This window comes from Melanostigma gelatinosum (assembly GCF_949748355.1).
Source record: "Melanostigma gelatinosum genome assembly, chromosome: 11".
NCBI lineage: Eukaryota > Metazoa > Chordata > Actinopteri > Perciformes > Zoarcidae > Melanostigma > Melanostigma gelatinosum.
Genome location: NC_136644.1, coordinates 19,202,330 through 19,226,096, shown reverse-complemented (window position 1 = coordinate 19,226,096; position 23,767 = coordinate 19,202,330). Strand labels below are relative to the sequence as shown.

Sequence of the window (23,767 nt, the reverse complement as noted above, 5' to 3'; positions counted from 1 at the left end):
ACAGGACAGGTCAACAGGTCCTGTTGAGCCTTTCAAATGCTTCACTCATCTCCACAGTTTTGAATGACGAGCTGCATAACAACCTTCTGTGACCATTTCCATAAAATAGCTGGATCATAACTTTTTGGAGCCATTAAAAGTCTCCTCTCCCTTTCTCTTAGTGGGCGTCACGTAGTGGCCTTGCATTCAATATATTTTTTTCTTAGGCACCAGTGCTCCCGTGCTCTGGTTGGCTTTTAGATTTGTTTGGTTATGCTCAACTGGGCACAGTGTCTGGGTCTCATTAGAGTCTTTAAGTGACACAGGCATGACCCTGAACATGAGCTGGCACAATCAGCCCCCGGCCTTAAGTGACAGATCGGGAATCACTCAGCCAAGGATCGGTCATTTAATTTAGCTTTGAGAGGGAGAGAGAGGGCGAGGGGGAGAGAGAGGGAGAGAGAGGGCAATTTGTGTGTGTGTATATGTGTTTTACAAATCGGCTGTCAAAAAGTTTTACATAACACTTTCAGCTCCAGCAGCAGATGTTGTGCCACGAGCTGATTCACTGCAATGGAAAGCAGATATCACATATGGCATCCTCTGAATATTTATCATTAAAACATATTTTTGCAAATTGCCATTTTGTGTGGTATGCCATGTCTATTCACCATAAGAAGTTTGGAGTGGAAATAAGAAGAGAATAAATGTTCACGTGAGGGGGAGGGAACTGATGGAGCGAGGTTTATAGATGACTGCTTTAACATTCGCCGGGGACCGGAGACTTTCATAGTAGGATGATTTCCTTCTGCCTTGGGCTTCCCATTTAGATATTCTAAGATGACACTGGCTGCATGGTCATGAATATTTGAGAACATGCACAGGGCTGAGAGAACGATAAGTGAGGGAGTGGATGTGTGAGAAGGAGTAAGACTGGGTTAGATATCTCTCAGGTGTAAGTGATCCCCCCCCCCCCCCGCCTTCAAACTCTAGTTGTCAAAGGATCACAGGTTAGCCTTACTTTGTTACTGATGTCTTACCTGCATCTTTCAGCTCGCATTCTGATCACTAGATCAAGAAATATTCAGTCTGGGGCTGAAAAGAGGTAAACTCACAGAGACGACTCAATTCTATCATCAGCTCAGCGAAAAATCTTGGCGCAAAATCACCTAAACAAAGATGATTTAGAACTAATTTGCTACATCTTGTCTCGAAATTGTATAAATGAGGAATGAACGAAAACCATTTCTGGCTGTCATGCTAGAAGGCACATATTAGAATTACATTTTAAATAAAGGCTAGAGAAAAGCACATTTTTTTTCAATAAGTTTTTTCAATTTATAAAACAGCATTTGTGGGCAGACAGAACATTTGGGGATTAATTCTCAGTAGCCAGTCATTCATCAGCAGTCAGAGCAAGGTTCGTCTGAGAGGAAAGTAAATTGAAAGCCTTGAGTTCAGAGCATATGAAATGGGTAAGTAAGATTATCTGTTTGTGTTTGGTGCATCAGGTTTGAGCTCATACCCTCTGAAGAGGCTCGAAGACACCCTGTTAATGACAGACCTGTGGTTTGTTGTCAGTCAAAACCTATTACTGAGTCTTCTTGTGGTAAAACGGGTAGGACTGCTACCTCTGGAAGAGCTCTTCGCTCTAATCACAGTCTCAGTTGTCCTGTCTTTGCTTTCTGCAATGTGGAATGAACATGTAATGCAGTTTTCCCTTTGCATTCTTATTACTGGCCATGGTGAGGGATTTTGATTGGTTTCTGTGATGCACACTGCAGTGTCACAAACAAAAGACCTCATCTGAGTAAAACAGGAAAATGGTGCATGTCTGGTCATTTCCATAAAGCCGTCATAAAATGTATTCAATCAAATAAAACACAAGCAGAGGGGATTTTACTGTGTTACTATAATGGCCATTTCATCCTATGGCCGCCACAAGCAGCATGATAAACAGGCGCACACACACACACACACCATCTGCATGAAAGGGAAAGAGCAAGATGTCTTTTATTCAGAGGGCAATGGCACTGATCAAAGTTTCATCTCAAACAGCTGACCCCCTTGCCACACACACACACAGCATACACACTAACACCCACAGACGACCCAAATTGGATAGAGGTTGTATGAGAGAGGATCCCAAAGCATGAGTAGGATGAGATATGTTTTTCTCTTTTCATAACGGGTCAAATGTGTTTTTGAAACTTTCCCTGATGTGTTAAAATGAAATCAGACCATATATCAGTTGACTTTAAACACATTAAGGATGACTACATCATGATCATTATTGTAATAATCTGACAATGATCAAAAATCTTGCTTTTAAATGCATTTTTTACACTACAATATCTTGAACTTTACATGAGAAATGTGTTTTATACCAGTCTACAATTGATTACAGAAAATACCCTTGCAGAAGCCATCCATCAATGTTTGTATCACCAATTGTCTTGCAAGTCTATAGATGAGAATGCTTTAAAAACTTAGCTTTAAAAAGTAGTCTGTTCAAATCGGTGATTTAAAATAGTCTCCTTCATTTAGATATACGTTAGCTTCAGATTGAGCATACATATTTTCCATTTTTTGTTTTGAGTTGAATTTTCAAATTCCACAACAATGTAAAAGCTGAAATCAAAAGCAACTCCTTTACAGATATAAAGTGAATAGACACTGCAATTTCAGTCACGCCATACCATATGTATAACATGGCGACGTTGTGGCTGTTGCAGTCTCTGATTCCACTGTCTACACGTTTCACAACTATTAGACTGGCAGATATTAGCTGCATCTCAGGAGGCAGTTTGAGCAGCGACTGTTTCGCGGTGAATTGTCGCTCCAATTATGAACTGCTGAAGTATGAAGAATCCCAGCCTCGGTTAATCCTGCCCTGTCAATAATCATGATGTGCGAAAGGTGGTGACTTCACATATTTTTGGCATAGCCACTTGCTTTTAGCTGGATGAGTGTCTGTGTGGTGGGAATTTTCTGTAACTGCGCGCGTTTACTGCCAGAAAGAGGGGGGGGGGGGTGATTGAAGCAGACAGGGAAACAGCAGACAGCGACAGAGGGCTCGAGGGTACACACACACACACACACACACACACACACACACACACAAACAGAGAAACACACTTTTACAAGAACCAATCTTAGAGATATCCAAGGAAGGTCTTGGTAGTGATTGGGTGGACAGCTGAGCAGCGATAACCTATGAGAGTAAGAGTCCTCAGATAAGGACTGTCTCTTGTCTGATGGCCACTTTGCCTCACCATCACTGTGGCAATGTCAGCCAATGTCACAAGTGCCGAAAAGTGCTGCTGTTCAGGTGGGCAACACTAAAATTACCGGTAGTCAAACCAGTGGCCCCTCTCCTTCTTGCTCGCTGGAAGTCTTGCCAGACAGAACATGTCAAATAGTTTACTTTGGCTATGAGCAGCAAAAAAACATTTCCCCTCTGTTTTAGCGTCAGGTCTACTGCTGTAATGGATGCATGCCATTCTTTTGTTCATGGTGTTTGCTGAAGGCTGTGCTTTCCTTAAGGAGCATCTTGCTTTCACAATAGCATACTTGCACACCCACGAGCTGGCTAGTACACCCACAGTAACTGGTAAATGCACTGTACTTATTTAGTGCTTTACTGCTTTAACGGACAAAGTCATTTTCAATTTGCCTCTCATCCATCAGTCCTGACCATCAGGAGCATCTTGAGCATCACTGTCTTGCTAAAGGGGCTCAAACCACCGACCCTGAGATAAATGGATGACCCTCTCGAGCTCCTGAGCCACAGGCGCCTGCTGCATAGGTCTGATAGTCTGATCCATTGGCCACTGAGAAGCTCTATTGGTGCAGTTGAGGTTTAAGAATTTGGGGTTAAGGGTCAGCCCATAGAGCACCACAGTGGTGAAGATGAGGGAGGGGAGATGCGCTGCTCTTTAACCTTTCCTGCAGATTCAACCTGCTGGGTTCGTGGATTAAATCAACTGCCCCAGATTTAGCTTCAGGTTAAAGATGTTAGTATGTGCACGAAAACAGATTACACCAAAGCTTTCATCAGCCAGCTGTCCTTTAAACACTTGGGAAATAATTTGAGAGAAGTTGGCAGAGGTGTGACTCTTGCCAATCACAGCAAAGATGAGTGAGCTCCATGGATGAGGACAGGTTTGACATTTGTCAATCATGACGATGGCAAGTGAGCCACACGGATGGGGACAAATCATAACAGTGGGAACTTGAGGGGTAGCACTCACACACACTGTGTGTGTGTGTGCGTGCGTGCGTGTGTGTGTGAGAAACAGCTACAGAATGCTGTGTAGGAAAGGTTCTGCACCCTGAGTGATTATGATATGATATACTGTACACAGATGTTCAACTTTTGCCGCTCTCACATTTTATCCATTCCAACTGGCCATAAATTATGCTCATTTATGTGCTTTTACACATTCCACCCAGGGAGGCAACAAAGAGTGCATTTGATGGATCGCACAATTACACTGCTTCTGTGAACTTCCAGTTCTCAATATCCAGGAAGTGTGTCTCTTTTATCTGCATAAATACTCATCAGGCACCACACACGGTGTCTTTTGAAATCATCTTTCATAGATTCTTCTTCATTTCAACTACTAACTCTAAATTGAAATGATTTTGCTTTGAAAGCCCTGCTAATTATTCACTTGATTACAGAGCCTCTAATTTAGTTTTTAACACTGCTCCTATTACTGTCACAAATGGCCTCAGAGTTTCATGCCCCATTGAAAGCAAAAGTGAGCGGATAAAACATCCGGCAAGAAAGGAGTCACCTTCTGTGATAATTAGTGAAGCTTTCTCTTTGGCAGAAGTAAAACACCTCTGGACAAGGATTTTGCATTAAGTGCGTGAGCTGGAAAATGTATGGGTAATAGTCTTGTTTGTGAACACAGCCTGCAAATCAAGCACTTCATTGAAGACAACATGGCAGCTTTTAATATTATGGATTCAGAATATATACTCTATGGCGAGCCTCCAGAACCTGAATGGAATGTGCCTTTCATAAGACAGATACATTTGGCACAGTAATGAATTAAAGTGCTTCTTCAACATGAGGTACTGTACAGATAGGGCGAGATTGCCCTCAAAGCTTTGGAAGCGGTGCTCTGTCTGCCTTTTCTTATTAAAAAAGAAAATCCTGTTAACTTTAGCACATTTGTAAAAAGTGTTGGAGCCAGACATGACAATTAAGTGGGAATAAATGCTCCCTGACCCCAGAGAATAGAAAGTTTAAACACTCTAACGCATTTTTATTGACAAGCGTGTACTCTGCCATGTCGGGTTAACACTACACGTCTCTTACATGGCATCTGAAAAGCCCCATGGACAGGCTGTTAGCTGCGTAATGTGCGGCAGAGCGATGAGATGGAAAACATTTCAGGGTTTTCCAAAGCCTGAGCTTCTGAAGTGCTTTTTTCGCAGTAATGACATCATTTTCATTGCTGACAATACTTCAAACTCCCGTGTACTGCATTTACTGTAGGAAGGCACCAGATAATTACTTTGTTTTCCCACATTGTTCCTCCCCCTGTGTTGACACGCGCTTCAATAAAGTGACTCATTGCGCCAATGAATATTTTACAATTGTTGGAAATTAAGTGCACTCTAGGTTTTGTTGTGAGGGTGAAAGCAGTCATTCGTTAAAATAGTTGTTGGGATAGTGCAAGCTCATTAAAAGCAACCAACTGAATCCAAGCAGAGAGGCTAATTACTTATAAAAACTGCTGAGCAGATGTCTGGTGCTGTTGCCATGAGGAGACGCCCTTTCTTTCCAGGGTAAAACCACAAGTGAAGTACACCAGTAAACAGTCTATTTTTAATCAAGTATTACGAGGAGACGCTGCTGGATTTAGTGGCAATTAATTAATTGTATTTTCATTAGTATTTACAGACGTCCATCTTGTAAGACTCTAGAAAATACATTTACAGGTGATTTAGAAAACTTTAGATAGAGAATGCGTACCAAGCATCCATACAAGTCACACAATGCACAAACAAACTAAAAAGTAACGGATGTTAGTGTACATGAAACACTTTCTAAAGCACAGTCAATATTCACAGTAAAAATCAACAAAACAAAGAACTAAATAAAAGTAATTCTTTAACATTCTGGGAAATATGTTCAGTCACCATCTTGCCAAGAGTTAGATGAGAAGATCTTATGTTTGTCTGTTCATTATGAAGCTGGAACCAGCAGCAGTTTAGCATTAAGACAGGAAACTGAAGGAAAGGAGGAAGTGTAGTTGCACAAATGTCAAACTATTTCTTTAAAGACAGAACTACATTTATATAGATTATAACTTATAACTTGGTATTCATTTCCAGTAGAATAAAACTGGCATTCCCTTTAAGTCAGCCATACATGAGGATGCAATTCATTGTAAGAGAAAACAACAACTTTGTTAACAAATGAAACAATTGAATAAGGAGGGAACAGAAATAGTTTGAGCTTGTTTTTTTGTTTTTTTCTCAAGGCAATCCGATTGAAAAGGTTATGGAAATCTGCAATACCCTTTTAGGGCTATATCGCACACAAGGTATTACTGTGCATGTAACTCACAGTTTGTTCTATCCGCATGCAGCTGACATGCATATAAATGGATCAAGCACCAGGTAACCGCTTGATGCTGAAGTGAAACCTCCTCTCTGTCATAACCTCTCCCAAACCCTTCCTTGTATAATCCTACTCCAATCTCCTCAAGGTGGGATTTGTCTGGATCAATTTCATAATGCATTGTTCATTTGAGAATTTAATCAAATATCTCCTCCACCAATCAGCCCAACCCACACCTCTCTAAAAACCCCCCCTCGCCTCTCTACCCATCATATCGCTGATTGTTAGTGTCACCTGCAATAGCAGATTATCAGCCAAATGAATCACTGGGTCACAGGTGAATTAGACGCTTGGCTGACTGTAATCTCTCTTTCTCTGGCAGAAGTAGTTTACTGTAAGTTAGTTCGTTTTTTTTCTTCTTTTTTGAGAGAGGAAGAGAGAAAAAAGTGCTTGAGAAAATCCCCTTTCTGCCTGGCTTCCCGCGGGTTTCTGCAGTGTAATGGTTTCCTTTGAGAGGAACTGGTGGAAAGTGCTGATGCTTGGTGTGTGTGTGTGTGTATGTGTGTGTGTGTGTGTAGGTGTGTGTGTGTGTGTGTGTGTGTGTGTGTGTAAAGGCAGCTATTTTCCATGGCTAACCGAGTCACTGATGAGCTTGCCAGCCAGGCTAGGGCCTTGTACAGTGTGTGAGGTTTTGTGTGTCTGCACATGCAAGCCTGTGGGCAAACGGCATTCGTAATCCCGTGTGTGTGTGTGTGTGTGTGTGTGTGTGTGTGTGTGCCAGCATACTGTATAGTCATGCTGGGTGCAATTAAAACCCTACAGTTGGTCAATTGAAATATAGATGATAGAGCATTTTATGGCAGTAATTTTCCCTATCTGCCTTCTAACTTTGTTGATGGAGGTAATGACACATTGCTTTTCTCCTCCTCTCCTCACCCTGGAGGACAGAAAGTAAATAAACGTGGGGCAGAAGTGTTCTTGTTGCTGCTTTGTTATTCCGTTAGCGCAGATGGAATTATATGATAATCAGAAATCAGCCAGCATTGTCCCCCCCTCTGTACACCCAAAGAGGGTGGGAAGCCTTTAAACATCTCAAAGAGGCATTTTTCCCTCCCCAGGAAATACAAATGTATTTGTTTTGATCTTATCTCTTTCTCTTCTTTTTTTGAAGAACCTTATGTGCTATTCATGAGTGTACACAACACAACCACTGAATCCATTCATCTGCTATTATAGCCACCAAGGACAAGTTGTACTTTCACATAAGCAGTATATTTAGTTCAAAAGGCTATTTTGTTGATGTTGTTCTACATCAACATGGCAAATATGTCATTTAGGCAACTAATATGGCTTTGTTGTGCTGAGGAACACAACATTGCTGGCGGCTGCAGCACTTCTCCCACTGTTTCCTGCATCTTGTTCTTTACTAAGTCAAGGTGGTGCAAGCCGTCTGAAATCGCAGCGCCTGCGCTGTACGGACGTAGCTGTACGTTATCCCACGGGAAAGGAAGGTGCAGGAGAGCTGGTTCAGAAACTCCTCCACAGTAAGAGTGTGTGTGCTGCCAGAGCTTTTAAGCTGCAGTTTGAGGCTCACCTCTTGCACCGCGAGTGACATGGACACGCACAGACACTCGCAAATTCCAGTGGGTAGTGTGGTGTTTCAGTCTGTTGTTGCAGTCTTTATCGCCAGGCAAATGATGTCAAAGTAAAACATGCAACGTTTACGTAACACAGAAGAACATGCACACAGCCACACATAAGACCCATTATTGTCTACTAAGATAATGCAATGTAGTATTCGTCTATAGGGAAGACAGTTGGTACTAAAGCACTATCAGTCTGTGGGAAAAATGTTGCAGGAAGAACTGTCTACCCACACAGACCACTATCTGCTCCCACGAAATGCATTAAAAAGCCACACTACGGTGTTTGAATCTCGCATACAGAGGGATAAGTGCGCCCAGGTACAGTTTGTGCATCCTCAGGGCAGAGCTCGGTGTGCTTCGACATGTCACCTCGGATCTGCCTGTACAGTGAAGTCGTTGAGGAGCACACTCTCGATTATACGGGGCATCAATCCCTGTCTGTCTGCCTGTCGAGGCTGTTAACCACCTCTGGGCTGCACCATTGATCTTCGTAATTGTCTCCCACTCTTCAAAGGGAGCTGAGAGTTGGTTTGATCCGAGCTGTTTACTTTCACAGCCCCTATAGTCCTGCTCTCTGAAGAAGAGCGCTATCAAGCACTTCAGGCATGAGCTAGCATATTATTGTACTATTACTGTGTGTGTTTGTGTTTGGTCGTGTGTGTGTGTGTGTGTGTGTGTGTGTGTGTGTGTGTGTGTCCGTGCGTAATAGGAAGGAAGGAAGCAAAGTACAGAGAGAGAGAGCGAACCAGCATAGCCTCTAGCCTTACAGGCCTGGGGGTGAACTAGCAGGTTCTTGCTGTTACATAAGAGCAGGGAATTGCAAATGGCACATTCCCTGTAATCTATCCGCAGGTATGTAAGGGAACTCACCCCCAGAACCCTGTGTTGGCTGCTCTGCCCAAAGTTACAGGCTTCATTCAGCTGTTGTTTGTCTGAGAAATGTGTTTCCTCTACTAATACAACAGAGATGATGTGACAAACAGGATGTTGAGCTTAGCAACATGTTTTGTGAGTGATTTCAAAAAAAAAAATAATGTGCATCATTTCTCCACTCTGCGCGCACAGTCTTTCCGTTGCTACATTTGTGGACTTCAACTCGAACCGCAGAGGCAGAAGAGGGGAAGCTGCTAACCACAGCCTCCGCCAGGTCTGGCTGATCGCAGCTCGCAATCAGTGGCTGATGATACACACTTGCATATTGTAAGCGCATGATCATATGGATCGGTCTCATCTGCTGACACGGTCAAAAAGGGTCTATTCAAATGTGACTCATTTAAAAACAGCTTCAAGTTTGCCGTGCTGCAATTTAAATATGGTACTCAAGTCAATAGAGGGGATTTCAATGGGGCTGTACAGGCTCTGGACCTGCTCCCAAGTCATGTTTACAGACTGTGAGTGAAGGAGCCTTGATTTTTTTATCACCTAGTCTGCAGTGGGGTTAGCCATTAAAGTTTATGGACCAAAGCCGAGAGTGTGGAGGAAGGCATCGGCAGTGCTTCCAGTGTACCACGGGCAGGCTGCATTTGCCACAAGTTAAGTTTCTTTTTCTCCGACCTGCAGCTTTCAGTCTGTGCGGTAAATAGACGTGAACACGGGAATCTGATTTCCCATTCATACGTTTTCATCATCCTTGGTGCCCTGTGTATTATTTTGGAGGCTTCTGTCAGAAAACGTTGGTTCCCTGACAGTTGGCCAGGCTCTGAAAGGGTGCAGCCAAATCCTGATTCAATAAGCAAGAGCAGGAATAGAGGGAGGGGAGAAAACTAATGGAGTGGTAGGAAGGGCTTTTTGTTTTGGGGCAAGCATTGACAAGCTGAAGAATGTATGAACACTTATTGCAGTGTTATTCTCGCCTCTCTTTCTATGAGAATCAAAGGTACTTGGGAACCTTAAACTGTTTCGTGAAAAAGAGGAATATTAACTTTTTCAGTGCACTGCGACGTTACATGGCTAGATATATCTCTTTACGTACAAAAACTGAAGGAGAAGGAATCCTAAAAGAAGTTTTCCCCGCCTCTCAGCAGTCAGCTTTCAGTGAGTATTTTCCTTTCTTTTCAGCCTCTTTTGAGTCCTGTTGAAGTCCGAGTCTTCTTTGGTTCTTAAAGTTTTACCGCAGAAAAATGTGTCACTTTAACTTTTTCTGAGGAACAGGAGATAACGCATCATAGAACATGTCTTAGAAGCAGACTAATTATATTCAATGACAGCCTCTGTCAGCACTGACAGAGAGCTGCCTACATGGTAAATGGACGGCATTTATAAAGAGTTGTTCTACGTTCCAAGGCGCTTTACAATTTGCTTCTCATTCACCCATTCACACGCGCATCCAGACACCAATAGTGGCGAAGCTGCAATACAAGGCGAGGCGCAAATTGGAGTTCAGTGTCTTGCTTAAGGACACTCATTCAATTCACAGTGTTTGGATGATGTGGGTTAAGTCATGGAAAGCTCTGCCAATTAAGAGCCCACTTTCATGATTTTACCCTCAGTAAGCTTTCTAGACTTGAAAAAGATTAAAGTTTCGCTTTCTTTATGTCAAATCAGACCCAGAAGGCATTTATCTCTCCCGTTTCAGTTTCATGTTTGCACAACGAGTCCCGCTTTTTGTTTTACAGCAGGTACGTTTGGTGCCTTCGATACATTTCAAAAGTTATTCATAAAGCAGACAGAAATAGTACAAACTATTAATAAGGCATGTAATGGCACCAAAAACACCAGAATAACACATCAAAGCATTTGTTCTGTGATCTTTACATGGACTAACACATCCACCGCCTACAGACTCAAATAAGGGCCTTGAATAATGTGTGAGGCATGTGCAGTGGTGATAGTGGTCAACCAGTTGTGAGTGCTGGTTGAAAAATGCTAAAAGGTAGGAATTAAGAAGTACTTCGGCTTTCCTTTCTACAGCCAGGAGCCTCAAACATTTCCCCTGCGGTCGGTAGCTTGTGCTTCATGTTTTGAATATCAGACCATTCCCTGCCGATCTCTGTGTGCTTTTCAGGAACTCACAGTTTGAATGCGCTAAAATATGTCTGACATGATATTTTGAACTTCAAAGTAGGGCATTACATAAATGCCTTTTTTTTTTGGTGTGCTTGATTCAGTATTTTAAACAAGCTTTGATCTAGGATTGCCCGTGTTGTTATTCAACCTTCATTTAATCTTTCATGAGATTCAAGTAAATTCAAATTGTACACAGATTTTTAGAGAAGGAATGCAAACAAAAAAAGCAACAGAGCAGAATTCGTAATCACCGACAAAAATTGAGCAGTAACCAACGAAAATGGATTCGGCAACAGCAGGGATGCGCATCAATACTGGTACGTAGCCAGACTAATCATTTTGTTAGACTGTAAAGCCTTTTTTGGTAATCTTTTTGGAGTTTCTGCGTTATCTGACTATGGCTTCCACTTGGCACCCAGGCCATCAATCGTCATGGTAGTGAAGAACGCTTTAAATCCAGTGTTTCCACCCACACTACCTGATTCCACACCCCACCTCCTGTATTAGGCAAGGTTGACGACTCATCACCGTGACCTCCAGTGCTCAGTGTATTTCTACATAACAGTTTGTGTGTCTCTTTCAAATGTTAGCTGCTGGGGGGTGGGTGTGCGCGTGCACGTGTGCTTAAAGTGTTAAGTGTGTGCGTTTGTCATTGTGTTTGCTTGTGTACCTGCTCGGGGTGATAAGGGCCAGTGTTAGAGCGTGTCCTTTGTTCTGCCAGAATTACTCATCCCTCTGTGTCAGCATGGGTAAATGAAACCCTGCTTAATCCGAGGTTGAAGCCCAGATCGTGAAAACATCAGCTCGGTGTCAGCTGTGTGGGTTTGTTCGTCATTGGCTCCATGTCTCAAAATGGATGGGTTGATATTTTCTTTTTCTCTCGCAGCTGCTTGCATCAAAATGTGTTTCAACAAGCCTCTTGTGTGATCCTCGAGTATGTCAGTGTGTGTTTTTAAGTGTTTATCCGTGTTGTAGGCACACTCCTATACCTTGCACCATGTGGTCGGAATCCATGTTAATTCAAGTAGCCATAACAAGTGCTTCTTTTCCTGTTGGCTATCTGAGTCACGGGCTGCAACCGAGGTGTGACACACAACTCTCTCTCTCTCTAGCTCTATCTCTCTCTATCTCTCTCTATCTCTATCTCTATCTCTATCTTTCTCTCTCTCTCTCTCTCCTTCTATATCGCCCTTCCTTTTCTGTGTTGCTATCTTGGTTCTCTACCCATTAATTGTCTGTCTTCCTTCCTTTCCGTCTGTCTCTTCTTCTTCTGTTTTGTTCCACCCTCCTCCTCCTTCTTCATCTTGACTGCTTGTATTTCTCAACTCCCTCCCCTCTCTCTCTCTCTCTCTCTCTCTCTCTCTCTCTCTCTCTCTCTCTCTCTCTCTCTCTCTCTCTCTCTCTCTCTCTCTCTCTCTCTCTCTCTCTTTCTGTCTCGCTTTCTCGCTTTCTGTCAAGCCAGCCACAGCAGCAACAGTGGTTACGCCAGTAGCTCACTGTATGCAGTCACAGCGGAGGCTGCAGTGTGTGGGTCTAACTGTGTGTGAGTGTTGTGTTTGCGTGTTTACAGTGTGTGTATCAGCCAGTGTGCCTGCTGGTCTTGAATATAACATATGGAGTTACTCTAACTGACGACTGGAGGAAGACATGTAGGAAGAACCGTCCTGAAGCTCATTAAGAGGAAGAACGAACAAATAACATCCCTTTTCCTCTTTCGCACTTTTTATTTCAGTCTCTCTCTCTCTCTCTCTCTCTCTCTCTCCTTCTGTCGGCCTCTCCTAATTTCGGTAGCTCTTCTCTCACTGTCTTACTCGATTGCTGCTGCTAGGCAGTAACATAACCGTAAGTGGAGTTCCTTGTCTGTGTGTGTGTGAGTCTGTTGTTATATTATGTGTGTGTGTGTGTGTGTGATCTCACTCCATGTCAATTTTTACTGACTGCGGCCATAATTTGTGCCTGAGTGCACACATTTGCATGTAAGTATAAATGGCGTCTCATGACATCGCCAATGGCTTAATTAGGCCAATTTGTAAAGCCCTAATTGTAGTGAAGGGGGCTGTGTATTCATGTAGACATCACTGGCCTCCATGGTATAAATCTGTTCACGTTCATAAATGTTTGCCAGATGTGTATTATTCAGCGAGTGCCGAAACTGTCACCGCTGCCATTTAATGTCCCAAAATGTCACTTGTTGGCGTAACATTTGAATGGATGTCCTCTCCTCCAGGTATCCTGTGAGAGCGAGAGACAAATAGGGAATGAAGGAATGATTGAGAGAGAGTTAGTATGTGTCTATGTGAGTGTGTGTCCCTCTGTCACCCAGGGCATGGAGAAAATCAATAGATCTAGCTTGAGTTGGATCGTTTACCTCTGCCAAGTGACGGACAGACACTGTGGCCTTCACAGGTCCACTGACACGTGCTTGGGATTGCCTGTAGACGTACGATGTCACGTTCCTTCTCAAGCGTCTTTCGCTTTTCGTCTGTGATTGATCTTTCATGTGTGCGCATGTGTTCTGGAAAGCACTTTTGTGTTTGGCTAGGCAGGTGGATTCATGTCTGAGCTTGTGTAAAATGTCTCGCTGTCTAAAGTCCGTGAAGGAAATCATCGATCAAAAGTTTGTTTTGTAGCCTGCAACTGGCATGGCCAGTAGAAGCAGTCAAATGGATGAGCAAGAGCGGGCGAAAAAGATGGACAGAAAAAAAGAGTGAGCCAGAGCATGTGAGAAGGGAACAGAGCGAGACCATCGTAATCAATCCTCCATGATCCTGGAAGAGCATAATTTGTCTTCTTTTCTCACTCCACTCCTCTTGCCCCCATCTTTCTCTCGTTTTCTGTGGTACAGTCACTTTGAGCTTGCGTAAGAAGACTGTCTGCAGAGCTTCATTACTTTTAAAGCCTTCATCCTGAGGGGCCATAAAAATGCTAAGGAATGGATTTCTAAGACCATTTACCAGACGGTCTGTACCGGCTTGCAAGTAATGACTACATAGGAATCTAATGTCCCTCCACGGTGTGTAACGGCCTTTTGTGCCTGGCGCTCTGGGTTATCAGGGCAAACTAGGATTGGCTACGATACGTCATTGCTAAGGGATATGACGTTGTGCATAACAAGTGATGCCTACTGGGGAGCTCTGTTTAATTCAATGAGGTAGACATGGCTCAGTATGCTGCATGAACCTGAAACTGAATACGATGCTTGGGGCTGTGTGTTTGTCTTGGTAAATTTGAGCCGCTTTTTTAACCACACTCACTGTGTTTCAATATTTTGTATTGTTTTTTTTTTAAATGTTTATTCGTCATAGCGCTGTTGACTGACCTCGTGTTTTCGTCTCTTCCTCTTTCTGTGTGTGCACTCATGCGCGAGTCGCTGTGTCTGCCGACTTGAGTGGGCCAGGGCAGCGGAGTAGGTCTGGGGCGGTGTTTTTGCTTTGAGCATATGGGGGATTTGGGTGGCAGGAAAATGCTCAGGGAGGAAATGATTGAGAGGAAAGGTCAGTAGACAGGATGCCCTTTTTTTATCTGATACAGGAGATGAAAAAAGGGAAAGAGAGAGCGCTGTAGTGGTCAGAGATTAGAGGTGAAAGTGAAGCCAAACAATAGAAGAAAAGACAGAGGAAACGTGAATAAAAAGAGCATGTTAGGATAACGAACTCAAAAAAGCCATACATAAGATTTTCATCCAGAAACAATATCTCATGAATTAAAAAAATCAGTCAGCCATGTCTGTGACGACTTCATAATGAATGTAACATTCATGTGACCTGTGAGCTTTGCTGTGTTTTGAGGTACTAACACACAGTGTCAGCAGATCCTGTTACATATCTTTTGTGACGCTTTTTACATTGTTTCACTGTAGAGATGCATCAATCCAAGTGTTTCTCTCCTGATACTTCAACTCCGGGTATCTGCTCATGATCCAGAGTCGATACCAGTCTTCTCATTAGAATCATTAGAGTCATTTTTATGAAAGGTGACATGAAGTCAGGGACTATTATATAAAATATGTTGGTGGCATTTTGTGACTGAATAAATACCGGTAACTAATAATATTTGTATTGTCGAGGCTTGAGCTGAAAGTCGATTAATCGATAAGTCGAAATAGGAGTAATTGTCCTAATTTCTTAAGTAAATGTGCCAACCATACTCTGGCTTTGGCCTCTCAAAGAATATGTTTTGTAGCTTTTCTTTGGTCATAAAAAATTGTAAACTGGATATCTTTGGGTTTGGACTGATAAAATAAAGAATCCGGAAAGTTATAGTGGGGATTTCCTTTATTTTCAGATAGTTTATCGACAAAACTTTGGATCAATGAAGTGAGGAAATGGTCTGCAGATTAATGACAAAATGGTTGTTACCTGCAGGGACTCGCAGGCCCGATACTGATCCGGCATATCAAACTTGTGCTCTGTTTTGTGTGAGGAGAGTAGAAATGTATCGAATGTGTGGGAGTTTTCCGGTGTTTCCTTACAACACCTGAAACACCTCAACTCTCAACATATTTGGATTCCTTTCAACAGCCGACACACTTGTGTTTTCATCTCTATCGGCAAGGTGCAGCCTTTGGCAGCTATCTTAAGCAACATTCGGGGGAAAGACACAAATCACCTGTTTGCAGAGCCATCACTGGCACTATTGTAAAAGCTTACAAATGTAAATAAAAATATCTGAATTTGGTGGATAAAAGGGCTGTAAGTAATACTGTAGCATCTCAGTATCTCAGCGGAGAGTGTGAACAGGCTGCGGATACTTTAATTAAGATCGTTTTTACCCCGTATGATGAAACATGTGGAATCACCTTTGTACCTGTTGTTAATTACCAACTCTGTGTTTTAGCTTTCTTCGCAGCAGCTTGTGTCCTTGGCACGGTCTTAGTCCTTCCCTCCTGCAGTATCAGCTCGCATGTTAATGATGTTACTTGCAGGTGCGGGACTTTTCTGTGTGTGTGTGTGTGTGTGTGTGTGTGCGTGTGTGTGTGTGTGTGTTTTCTACGAATGTAGATCATCGCTCTTCTTTATTGATGGGCTCGTCCCCTACCTCTATCTCCATGACCCAGTTATTGTGTGCTGACACCCCCTATTCACATCATGCCTGACGAAACGAGTTATTCAGCGGTTTCTTTTTTTATTGTTTCATCTTTTAACAGTTTACTTGCTGCTGAAATACTTTGCCCCATGTTAACCGCCTATTTTTTGTTTCTTCCCTTGTCTGGTTCTACAGAGCAGCTTCCTGGGCAGTGCCACCTTCTCAGTAGGCGATCTGCTGAGGGCTAAGGATGAACGACTGACCTTGAGTCTCAGGTGAGTGCATGTTTCTGTCGTACTCTGTTCGTCGCTCTCTGTGTCCCTCCAGGCGAAATAAAATCCAGACTTCGGAGTCCAAAGAGTATGCGTCTTCACACAAGAACTGACAGAACAACTTAGAAATCAAACTAAGATGAGTTGGGGGAAAAGAAACCTGCCTGCAGATGTTGCAACAGCAGTTTCAGGAATGTTGCAGTAGCTGCCAGAGTTGTTTGTATCAGAGGTGTTCTGTTAGCGTGTGGGAATACAGCACTCTGATCTGTTTTTCTCTTGTAAATGGGGGTGGGGAAATGTGTAATTTCTCAGAGGTAGTGAATAGGAACACGTGTATTGTTTGAAAGGAGGGCAAAAACATTTGATTAATTATGAAGAATTCATTTTTTTCGAATGATTGGGCTGCATGCACATGTGCTGTATAAAGGTCATGAGCTTGGATGTCAATCAAGCTACAGTATGGAAGCCAACAGAAAAAGAAGGGATAGTAAGAGCTTTATTCTTTAGAGCTCCTACTATCCCGTCTTATCTTCTTGCATAAGAGCACTAGCGTCCTTAAAGACAGAACACTGAAGATATAATTAGGGATTTTGCCGCAAAGAAGATTAGTCGTTTTCCTCTCGGAGGACGAATTGATACAAGCAACACATGAGCTGTTCTCCTGAACATGATTAACGGTGCGTCCTTCTCATGAAGCGCTTGACATTATTGCTAATACATATGATTTGTGTCTATAAATAAATGGCGGCCGAGGCTTGACAAGCGTGAAATGGTATGTTGCTGGTAGGTTTAGTTATCTTACGAGCTGGTGTTTGGTGAGAGGATTGACTGTCGCAATGATGCCAAGTGTAACTCATGCATTAGTTGAAAATGTTTTTTGGATAATTGTGTAAATACTTGCTGCTTTAGGGAATGAGGAACATATACAGAATACACTGCATTTACATGCTTGACTCATACTCATTCATTAAAACTAATGTTAAATCTCAAATAAGAGGACTAGACTGTATGCTGTTGACACTCAAGAGATGCCAGTATGTGGCAGGTGGCAGGATTCAGGAAAGTCTGGCTTGCCGTTCTCCGATATTAAGCATCACGATGCTGAGTCATTTTAACGTCAACCACGTAGGCAACTGATCACCTGTTAGCATTTAAAAATTGCAGAACAGAGCGTCAATAGTTTTCATCATATCCTCTTATACTGTGCGTATAATCACAATTTTAGTTTTCATACATATTTTAGTTCTGTGTAAAATCACTGCAGTGAACCCGACTGTGCTGTCAGGTGCACAGATCGCACTGGAGACACAACGGTGGCTGCCACACGCTCTGCCTTCTCCATTCCCCTCCCCCAGCACATCCTCGCCGCCGTAGTCTCCCCCCCGCATTGATAGCTGTCGTATTGCCGTCAGTCTCGAGCTGTTTCACGTCATTGAGATGCAGAAGGACAGTGTTGTTGTTGTTTTTTTTAAAGAACATAATTACAGAGGTCCAGACTTTAACTGACCTCATACTTCAGCTGACTACAGCCATGGCAGCCACTGCATTGGAAATACGTTCACAACCATCCTGATTCATTCACTTTAAGCTGATTCATTAAGTAGTTGAACTCAACAACACAGCACTCAAACACATATTTCATCATCTGGCATGTTTGCATAGAGAGTGCAGCAATAAATGGTCTTCATCTCTCCTGTTTGTATTTTCAAACTGAATGTCCTTTTCTCTCATATTTGTGTCTGAAAATATTCCCCTTTGGCAATGTTTCTTTTCCTTTCCTACTCTCTTTTGTTATGCTTTTCATTTCCTGTAGGTGATCCCATGTCTCTAGCTATAATTGTATCTTGCATGATTGACAATATGAGCTGCAGTAAGAAAATAAATAGCAGCCCCCCCCCTGCACCCCTGTGAGTTTGTACATTTGTTTGTTTGCATGCACACTTTTATGCGGGAGTCGGTCTTGGTGTTGATCAACAGCGACTTGTCATTTTACTCCCCTGGAGTCACACTTGTGTTTCTGGCTCATTTTGTTGTTCGCTCGTGTTTTATTTATTCCTGAGGATAACTGGAAGTTCTCCCATGATACTTGTAATTCTGCCATAATGCTTTTTAACAACGGGGAAACCAAAAATCAGTTTTTCATAAAATGTCGTTTGCGTCAGTATTCAGAGGTTCCTGTCAGCATCACAATAGCTTTCTCCACCTACACGTACCAAAGGCTAGATATTCATCAGTTTTTCAGTGATTCTCAAAGTATGGGTCGGCACTCCCAAAAAGGGTCTGACAATAAATCAGAAGGGTCCCGAAATGATTAAGAAACTGACTAAGAAACCCAAACCCATATTTCTGCCACTCAAATCATATTGATTTTTTCAGACGTAGCCTCAATATTTGCTTTTTTTCCTTCTGAATAAATGGTTGATTTGACTTCTTCAGGCCTTTAAATTATTCAATTAAAACAAAGAAGAACAGTCGGTTTTTAAGTAAAGTAAATGCATGAAATAAAAGCACTTTGTAGTTCTGTTTAATAGATTATTCAAGCACGATACTTTAAAACCTGTACTGTGCTAAATAATGACAGGTACCGTATTTAAAATACAAAACAGACACGCACAAAGTTCTTATGGCCTGAGGAGCTGCTGCCGGTGTGGTGCTGTCGCAGCTCAAATGTGTTAACACTGCACAGCGATGCATGCATTACACATACAGACACACAGAGGGAACTTCTTTTGATTTGATATATGCTGTTTGCTTGTTGGTTTATCCACTGAGACAGTATTTCAAAGATGAGCAGCTCTTCATGAGCATTCACTCTGGGCTGTACGACCTGTGGACGAGCCTGTGATTCACAGTTCAAATTAGTTCCGCCGACCAAGCAGCTCCGATGCTGCAGCACCGACATGGACAGGACTGCAATTATTTTGTCCCGTTAAGGAAGAGATTCTTCATTTTACTACAGTGTTCTAATCCCCACCCGGTTAGCTGTTGCAAAAAGTCAGTTCATTTGAGTTGACTTTGCTCAGCAGAGGGAATAAGGGACTGCTGTTATCTCCACGCGGCAGGGATTGATTCCCTTCTGTGAATCTCAAAACCAATATGACTTTGACCAACTTCTCTTCATACGCTCTCGATTAACGTTGGTGCTGGGCATATGTAGAGAGGAAATTGGTATTTGACCAGCACCAGTGTGTGTATGTGACTTCTGCTTTTACTTTGACTCGTCAGTAAAGTTCACTTTGCTACAGCGATGTCCACCTCAAAGCTCGTTTCTTTTTCCCATGAATTCTTTCTGCATTTCAGACCCTCTCTCGGGTCTTACGCTCGCTTTCATGTTTAACTGGTTAGGATGTTAGTCACGGATTGTTTTTGTTTCCTGTATTCGCGACTGGTTTGATTTGGGTCACCTTTTTTGTTTTTGTTGAGGTGCCCGACTGTCACTTTGTGTCAGATACATGGACTCAGTTCTTGTGAAAATCTGTCTTTTACAGGCACCATGAGCCCTTGAAGAGAGGATAAGGAAATCTTACCTTTCTGTATTCTCACACAACCAAAAAGAACACTCAGATGCTCACAGTCAACATCATACAAACAAAAGCATCACCGACACACCTGCAATACAACACACACACACACACTCACACACACACAGTTGCAACAGAAATAAAAGGCTGGATTGAGAATTGAGTAGTTTCATTGAAATCTGGACCTTTTACTAATCAAAGAGCAGAAAACTGATTTAAAGGGAATTGTCGATGATTTGTTTAGTCAGCACACAAAGACAGTTCAAGTTTGCCGAATGATACTTCTGTAATCTTCAAAATCACGAAATTCTATTTAAAGGCTACAGTCTCTTTGAATGTCTGGGAATGAGTGTCAACGCTGAAATCATCAACAAAAGTTGTTTCCTGTGAAGTTTGCTTTAAAAAGACTGTATGCATGTATGGAGCAGAAATGGATGTCTTTTGCTGGATATTTGTAGGAAAACACACCAAAAAACAAGGATTTACTTTTTGAAAGAGACCATACTGTTGAATGAGGATATGTTCAACAGTAAAAACTAAATAATGAGCTGAAAGATGCTAAAATGCTCCAAGGAGCTGAGAGTATATTAATGAGGTTGTGATAATCATCTTATATTGTTATTTGTATCTCTAATCACAATTAACCGTCCGCCTCACCAAATATGCCGTCACATACTGCAGCATGCTGCCTCTGCCCTGTGAACTGCTCGGAGCTTGTAGTAAATCTCTCTCCGGTTGTGTGTTATATGGACTCGGAGTCCTTGCCTGATTCCTTTGTGGCCATTATTCACACACAATGAAGGAGCTACTGTATCTGAGAAGTGCTTCCACATCGTAGCTGAGTGATGCATCACAAAGCCAGAATAAGTCAGAAGTATTTCGGTGGTAATGCTAATGATAGCAATGTAACAAGGGATTTTAAATTTTTCATTTCATTTGTCCTTGATTTTGTTTTATTTCAATCTCAAGCGAGAAATCAATTCACATACATTTGCAAGTTCTATCCTGCTTCTTTCTAAGCCCTGTAGACAGTTTTTTTTTTTTTTTTTACTGAATAACCTGAAAAAGGTTGTACCTGCTTCTACCTCCGGTGAAGAGTTTGGCTTACTTTGCAGGCACGCACATTTCTAAATCTAGCACGGTTAAAATGAGGACTAGGGACCAACAACACAGCCGCTGTGCTACAGGAGCTGGAAGGATGTCAGCACTGCAGAGGTCTCTCAATAATGCATGCTATGTATACACATGGGAGGAAAGATTATCTCCAAAAAGCGAGGTGAGCCTCCGTCACCTAACTACAAAAGAATATAGTGATGGGACAATAGGCAATATGAAAATGCGCATACAATGCACAGTAGTGTATTTAGTGGCACATTACGAATATAAAGCAGAATGTGTGTGCCAAATTACTGACACACTTTCTATTTCAGCCTTGCTGAAAGCTTTGCGTTCAGCCTCTTGCCCTCTCAGTCTCATGCTGTACTTCCCCTTTTGCTCTTCTTGTTATTGCTAAAACTTCATACACTCAGTAGGAGAGGCACTCTGTGACCCAGTTCTACTGCACAGTTTGAGATTTGATTTTGATATGAATTTGTATGCTTGTGTAAGTGTGCTGGCGTGCACATGTACGTGCATCAGATAGAGTTTCTCTTTGCTGTCCCACCAGAAACCGTTGAGCCCGCTATCATGATAATACCACTTTACCACCCCAGAGCCCTCACTATCGCCCTGACACGATTCTCGCACTGACCCAGAGAAAGCCACCATACACTGTATCCCCCGTGACTCATTTGTATCTGTGCCTGAGCTGAAAGACCCACTATCTGATACAGTTATACTGAAGAAAAAAATTTGTGTGTGCGTTCTTGTATCAGTCATGTTGTGGGGACATTCATCTTTTCACACAGTCACATAATGGGGACGTTCCCTCCCTTTTGGGGATAAAGGTCTGGTCCCCACATGGTGAGATTAGTTTTTTGGTTGAGGCTTGGTTAAAGGTTGGGGTTAGGCATGTCGTGGTCATGGTTACAAAAGTCACAAAAACAGCATTTAATGTGCATTTGGTTTGGGAGTCCTTCAAGGGAATTCTAAATGAATGAGCTCCACATTGTAAACGCCATGGCACAAAAATGCCAGACAGTAATTAAATAACTTTTGTGTGCATACTGCGTGTGTGCCAAATGTAAAGCAGTCTTGCTAATTACACTACTCTGCAGAGTGACTCCTCTTCCCTCCCTTGTGACAGTCACACACACTCACACATGTCCCCAGTTGCCACTGTGTGGTCATTAGCTGCTCAATTTCAAGCTGCTCAATTTCAAGCAGAGGAATATTTAGTTTGGGAAAAAATGAAATAAGGAGGGTAATTATTAAACATATAAACGTCTTCATTTATGGTGCCTCCATTTTATCCATGGAGCAGTGAATAGAGGAACATATGTACTGAAGCACTGGGGCAGGCTAAAGGACACCTAATGCCACGGCATTTTAGTGTATGGCTGCTGGGAACTGTTTTATCTGTAGTTTTCACATTGAAGAGGCTCTTGGAAGCAAGTGTGCGTGCATACGTGTGTGTGTGTGTGTGTGTGTGTGTGTGTGTGTGTGTGTGCGCGAGAGAGGAATCATTGAATAAAATGCATTTAATGCAGGTGGAATGGGTTCACACTCACATCACCTTGCATGCACGAAAGCACACACACACACACACAAGGATAACCATGCACACAAATCACAAAGACGCAGAGTTGCTTTGCATGCAGTATATATGGTAATACTAGCACACACAACCACACATGCCACATATGCACGCATAAGAAGGAGAAAAGGCACTCAGGTGGGGTGAAATAAATGCAGATATGGCCTCCTCATTTTTCCTCCAGCAATACTAAAAATGCTTCTTTTCTGCACAGTTCTTCTGCATAATCTGTTAGATCCCCGGGGCATCTGGGCTCACGGGCAGAATATGAAAATAAGTAACTCGGCCAATGCTGCACCGTGATATCAAAATGCAACTCTGAGAGGAGAATGGTGGGCGGTGGGGGGGAAAGAAATATTACATTGACAAGCTGCCTTAATTACCTGCCATGACTAATTTCAATTCCAATAAACCCCAAGCATATAGAGCTGTTAACCTAATGTCCACTTTAAACAAGGTAAGATCTATTAGTCTGGGCCAATCATTCATTGTGTGCTTCCTATAGCTCTCTTTGCAACATAACACATATAGGTCGAAGGGATGGGAACATGAGATGTGTTCGGAGCCAAAGATGGGGGAGAGAGATTTAATACATCTTTCCTGACGTGGTGCTGAGGCATGCTACGGCCACAGCTCAGGCCAAGTCCTTGTCTAAGTCATGAGAGGATGATAATGAGGGTGAATAGAGGGGGAAAGAGCCTCGGTGTATAAAATCATGTCTTACAGGTTTCTTTTTTTCTCTCTTTTTTCTCTGAGATTAAATTGTCGTGTGCCATCTTTCAAGCACCCAGCTGGGACGATGTGACAGGTTGCAATGCAATCTTTCCTTTTCTTCCATTTCAAATATGTGCACCGGAGAAGATGAGGTCAAGCATAATATCCTGGCTTGCTTGCTATTTAATTTCATCCTCAATAATGCAATGCAGTATCCATTTGTTGGCACGTGCTGGCTTTTACTGTTCAAATATTTGTAGTCCTTGTATACAAATCTTGACCCTATAGGGTGCAACGGCAACGACGTGCTGCTTCTATATTTCCAT

At 42.5% G+C, this 23,767-nt stretch overlaps 1 protein-coding gene across 8 annotated transcripts in view; it reads left to right on the top strand.

Moving 5' to 3' along the window:
- The window catches only part of inpp4b (inositol polyphosphate-4-phosphatase type II B), a gene marked incomplete at its 3' end in the record, with an annotated part of 103,670 nt that overhangs the window by 13,681 nt on the left and 66,222 nt on the right, over positions 1–23,767 (top strand). For 6 of the 8 annotated variants that reach the window (XM_079278486.1, XM_079278484.1, XM_079278487.1 and 3 more), the window contains one exon: positions 16,435–16,514. In XM_079278486.1, the coding sequence (XP_079134612.1) occupies positions 16,435–16,514 (80 nt within the window). Of the gene's footprint in view, positions 1–10,114; positions 10,243–12,992; positions 13,057–16,434; positions 16,515–23,767 lie in introns of those variants that run through there. The other 2 variants (XM_079278488.1, XM_079278489.1) reach the window with 2 other exon arrangements.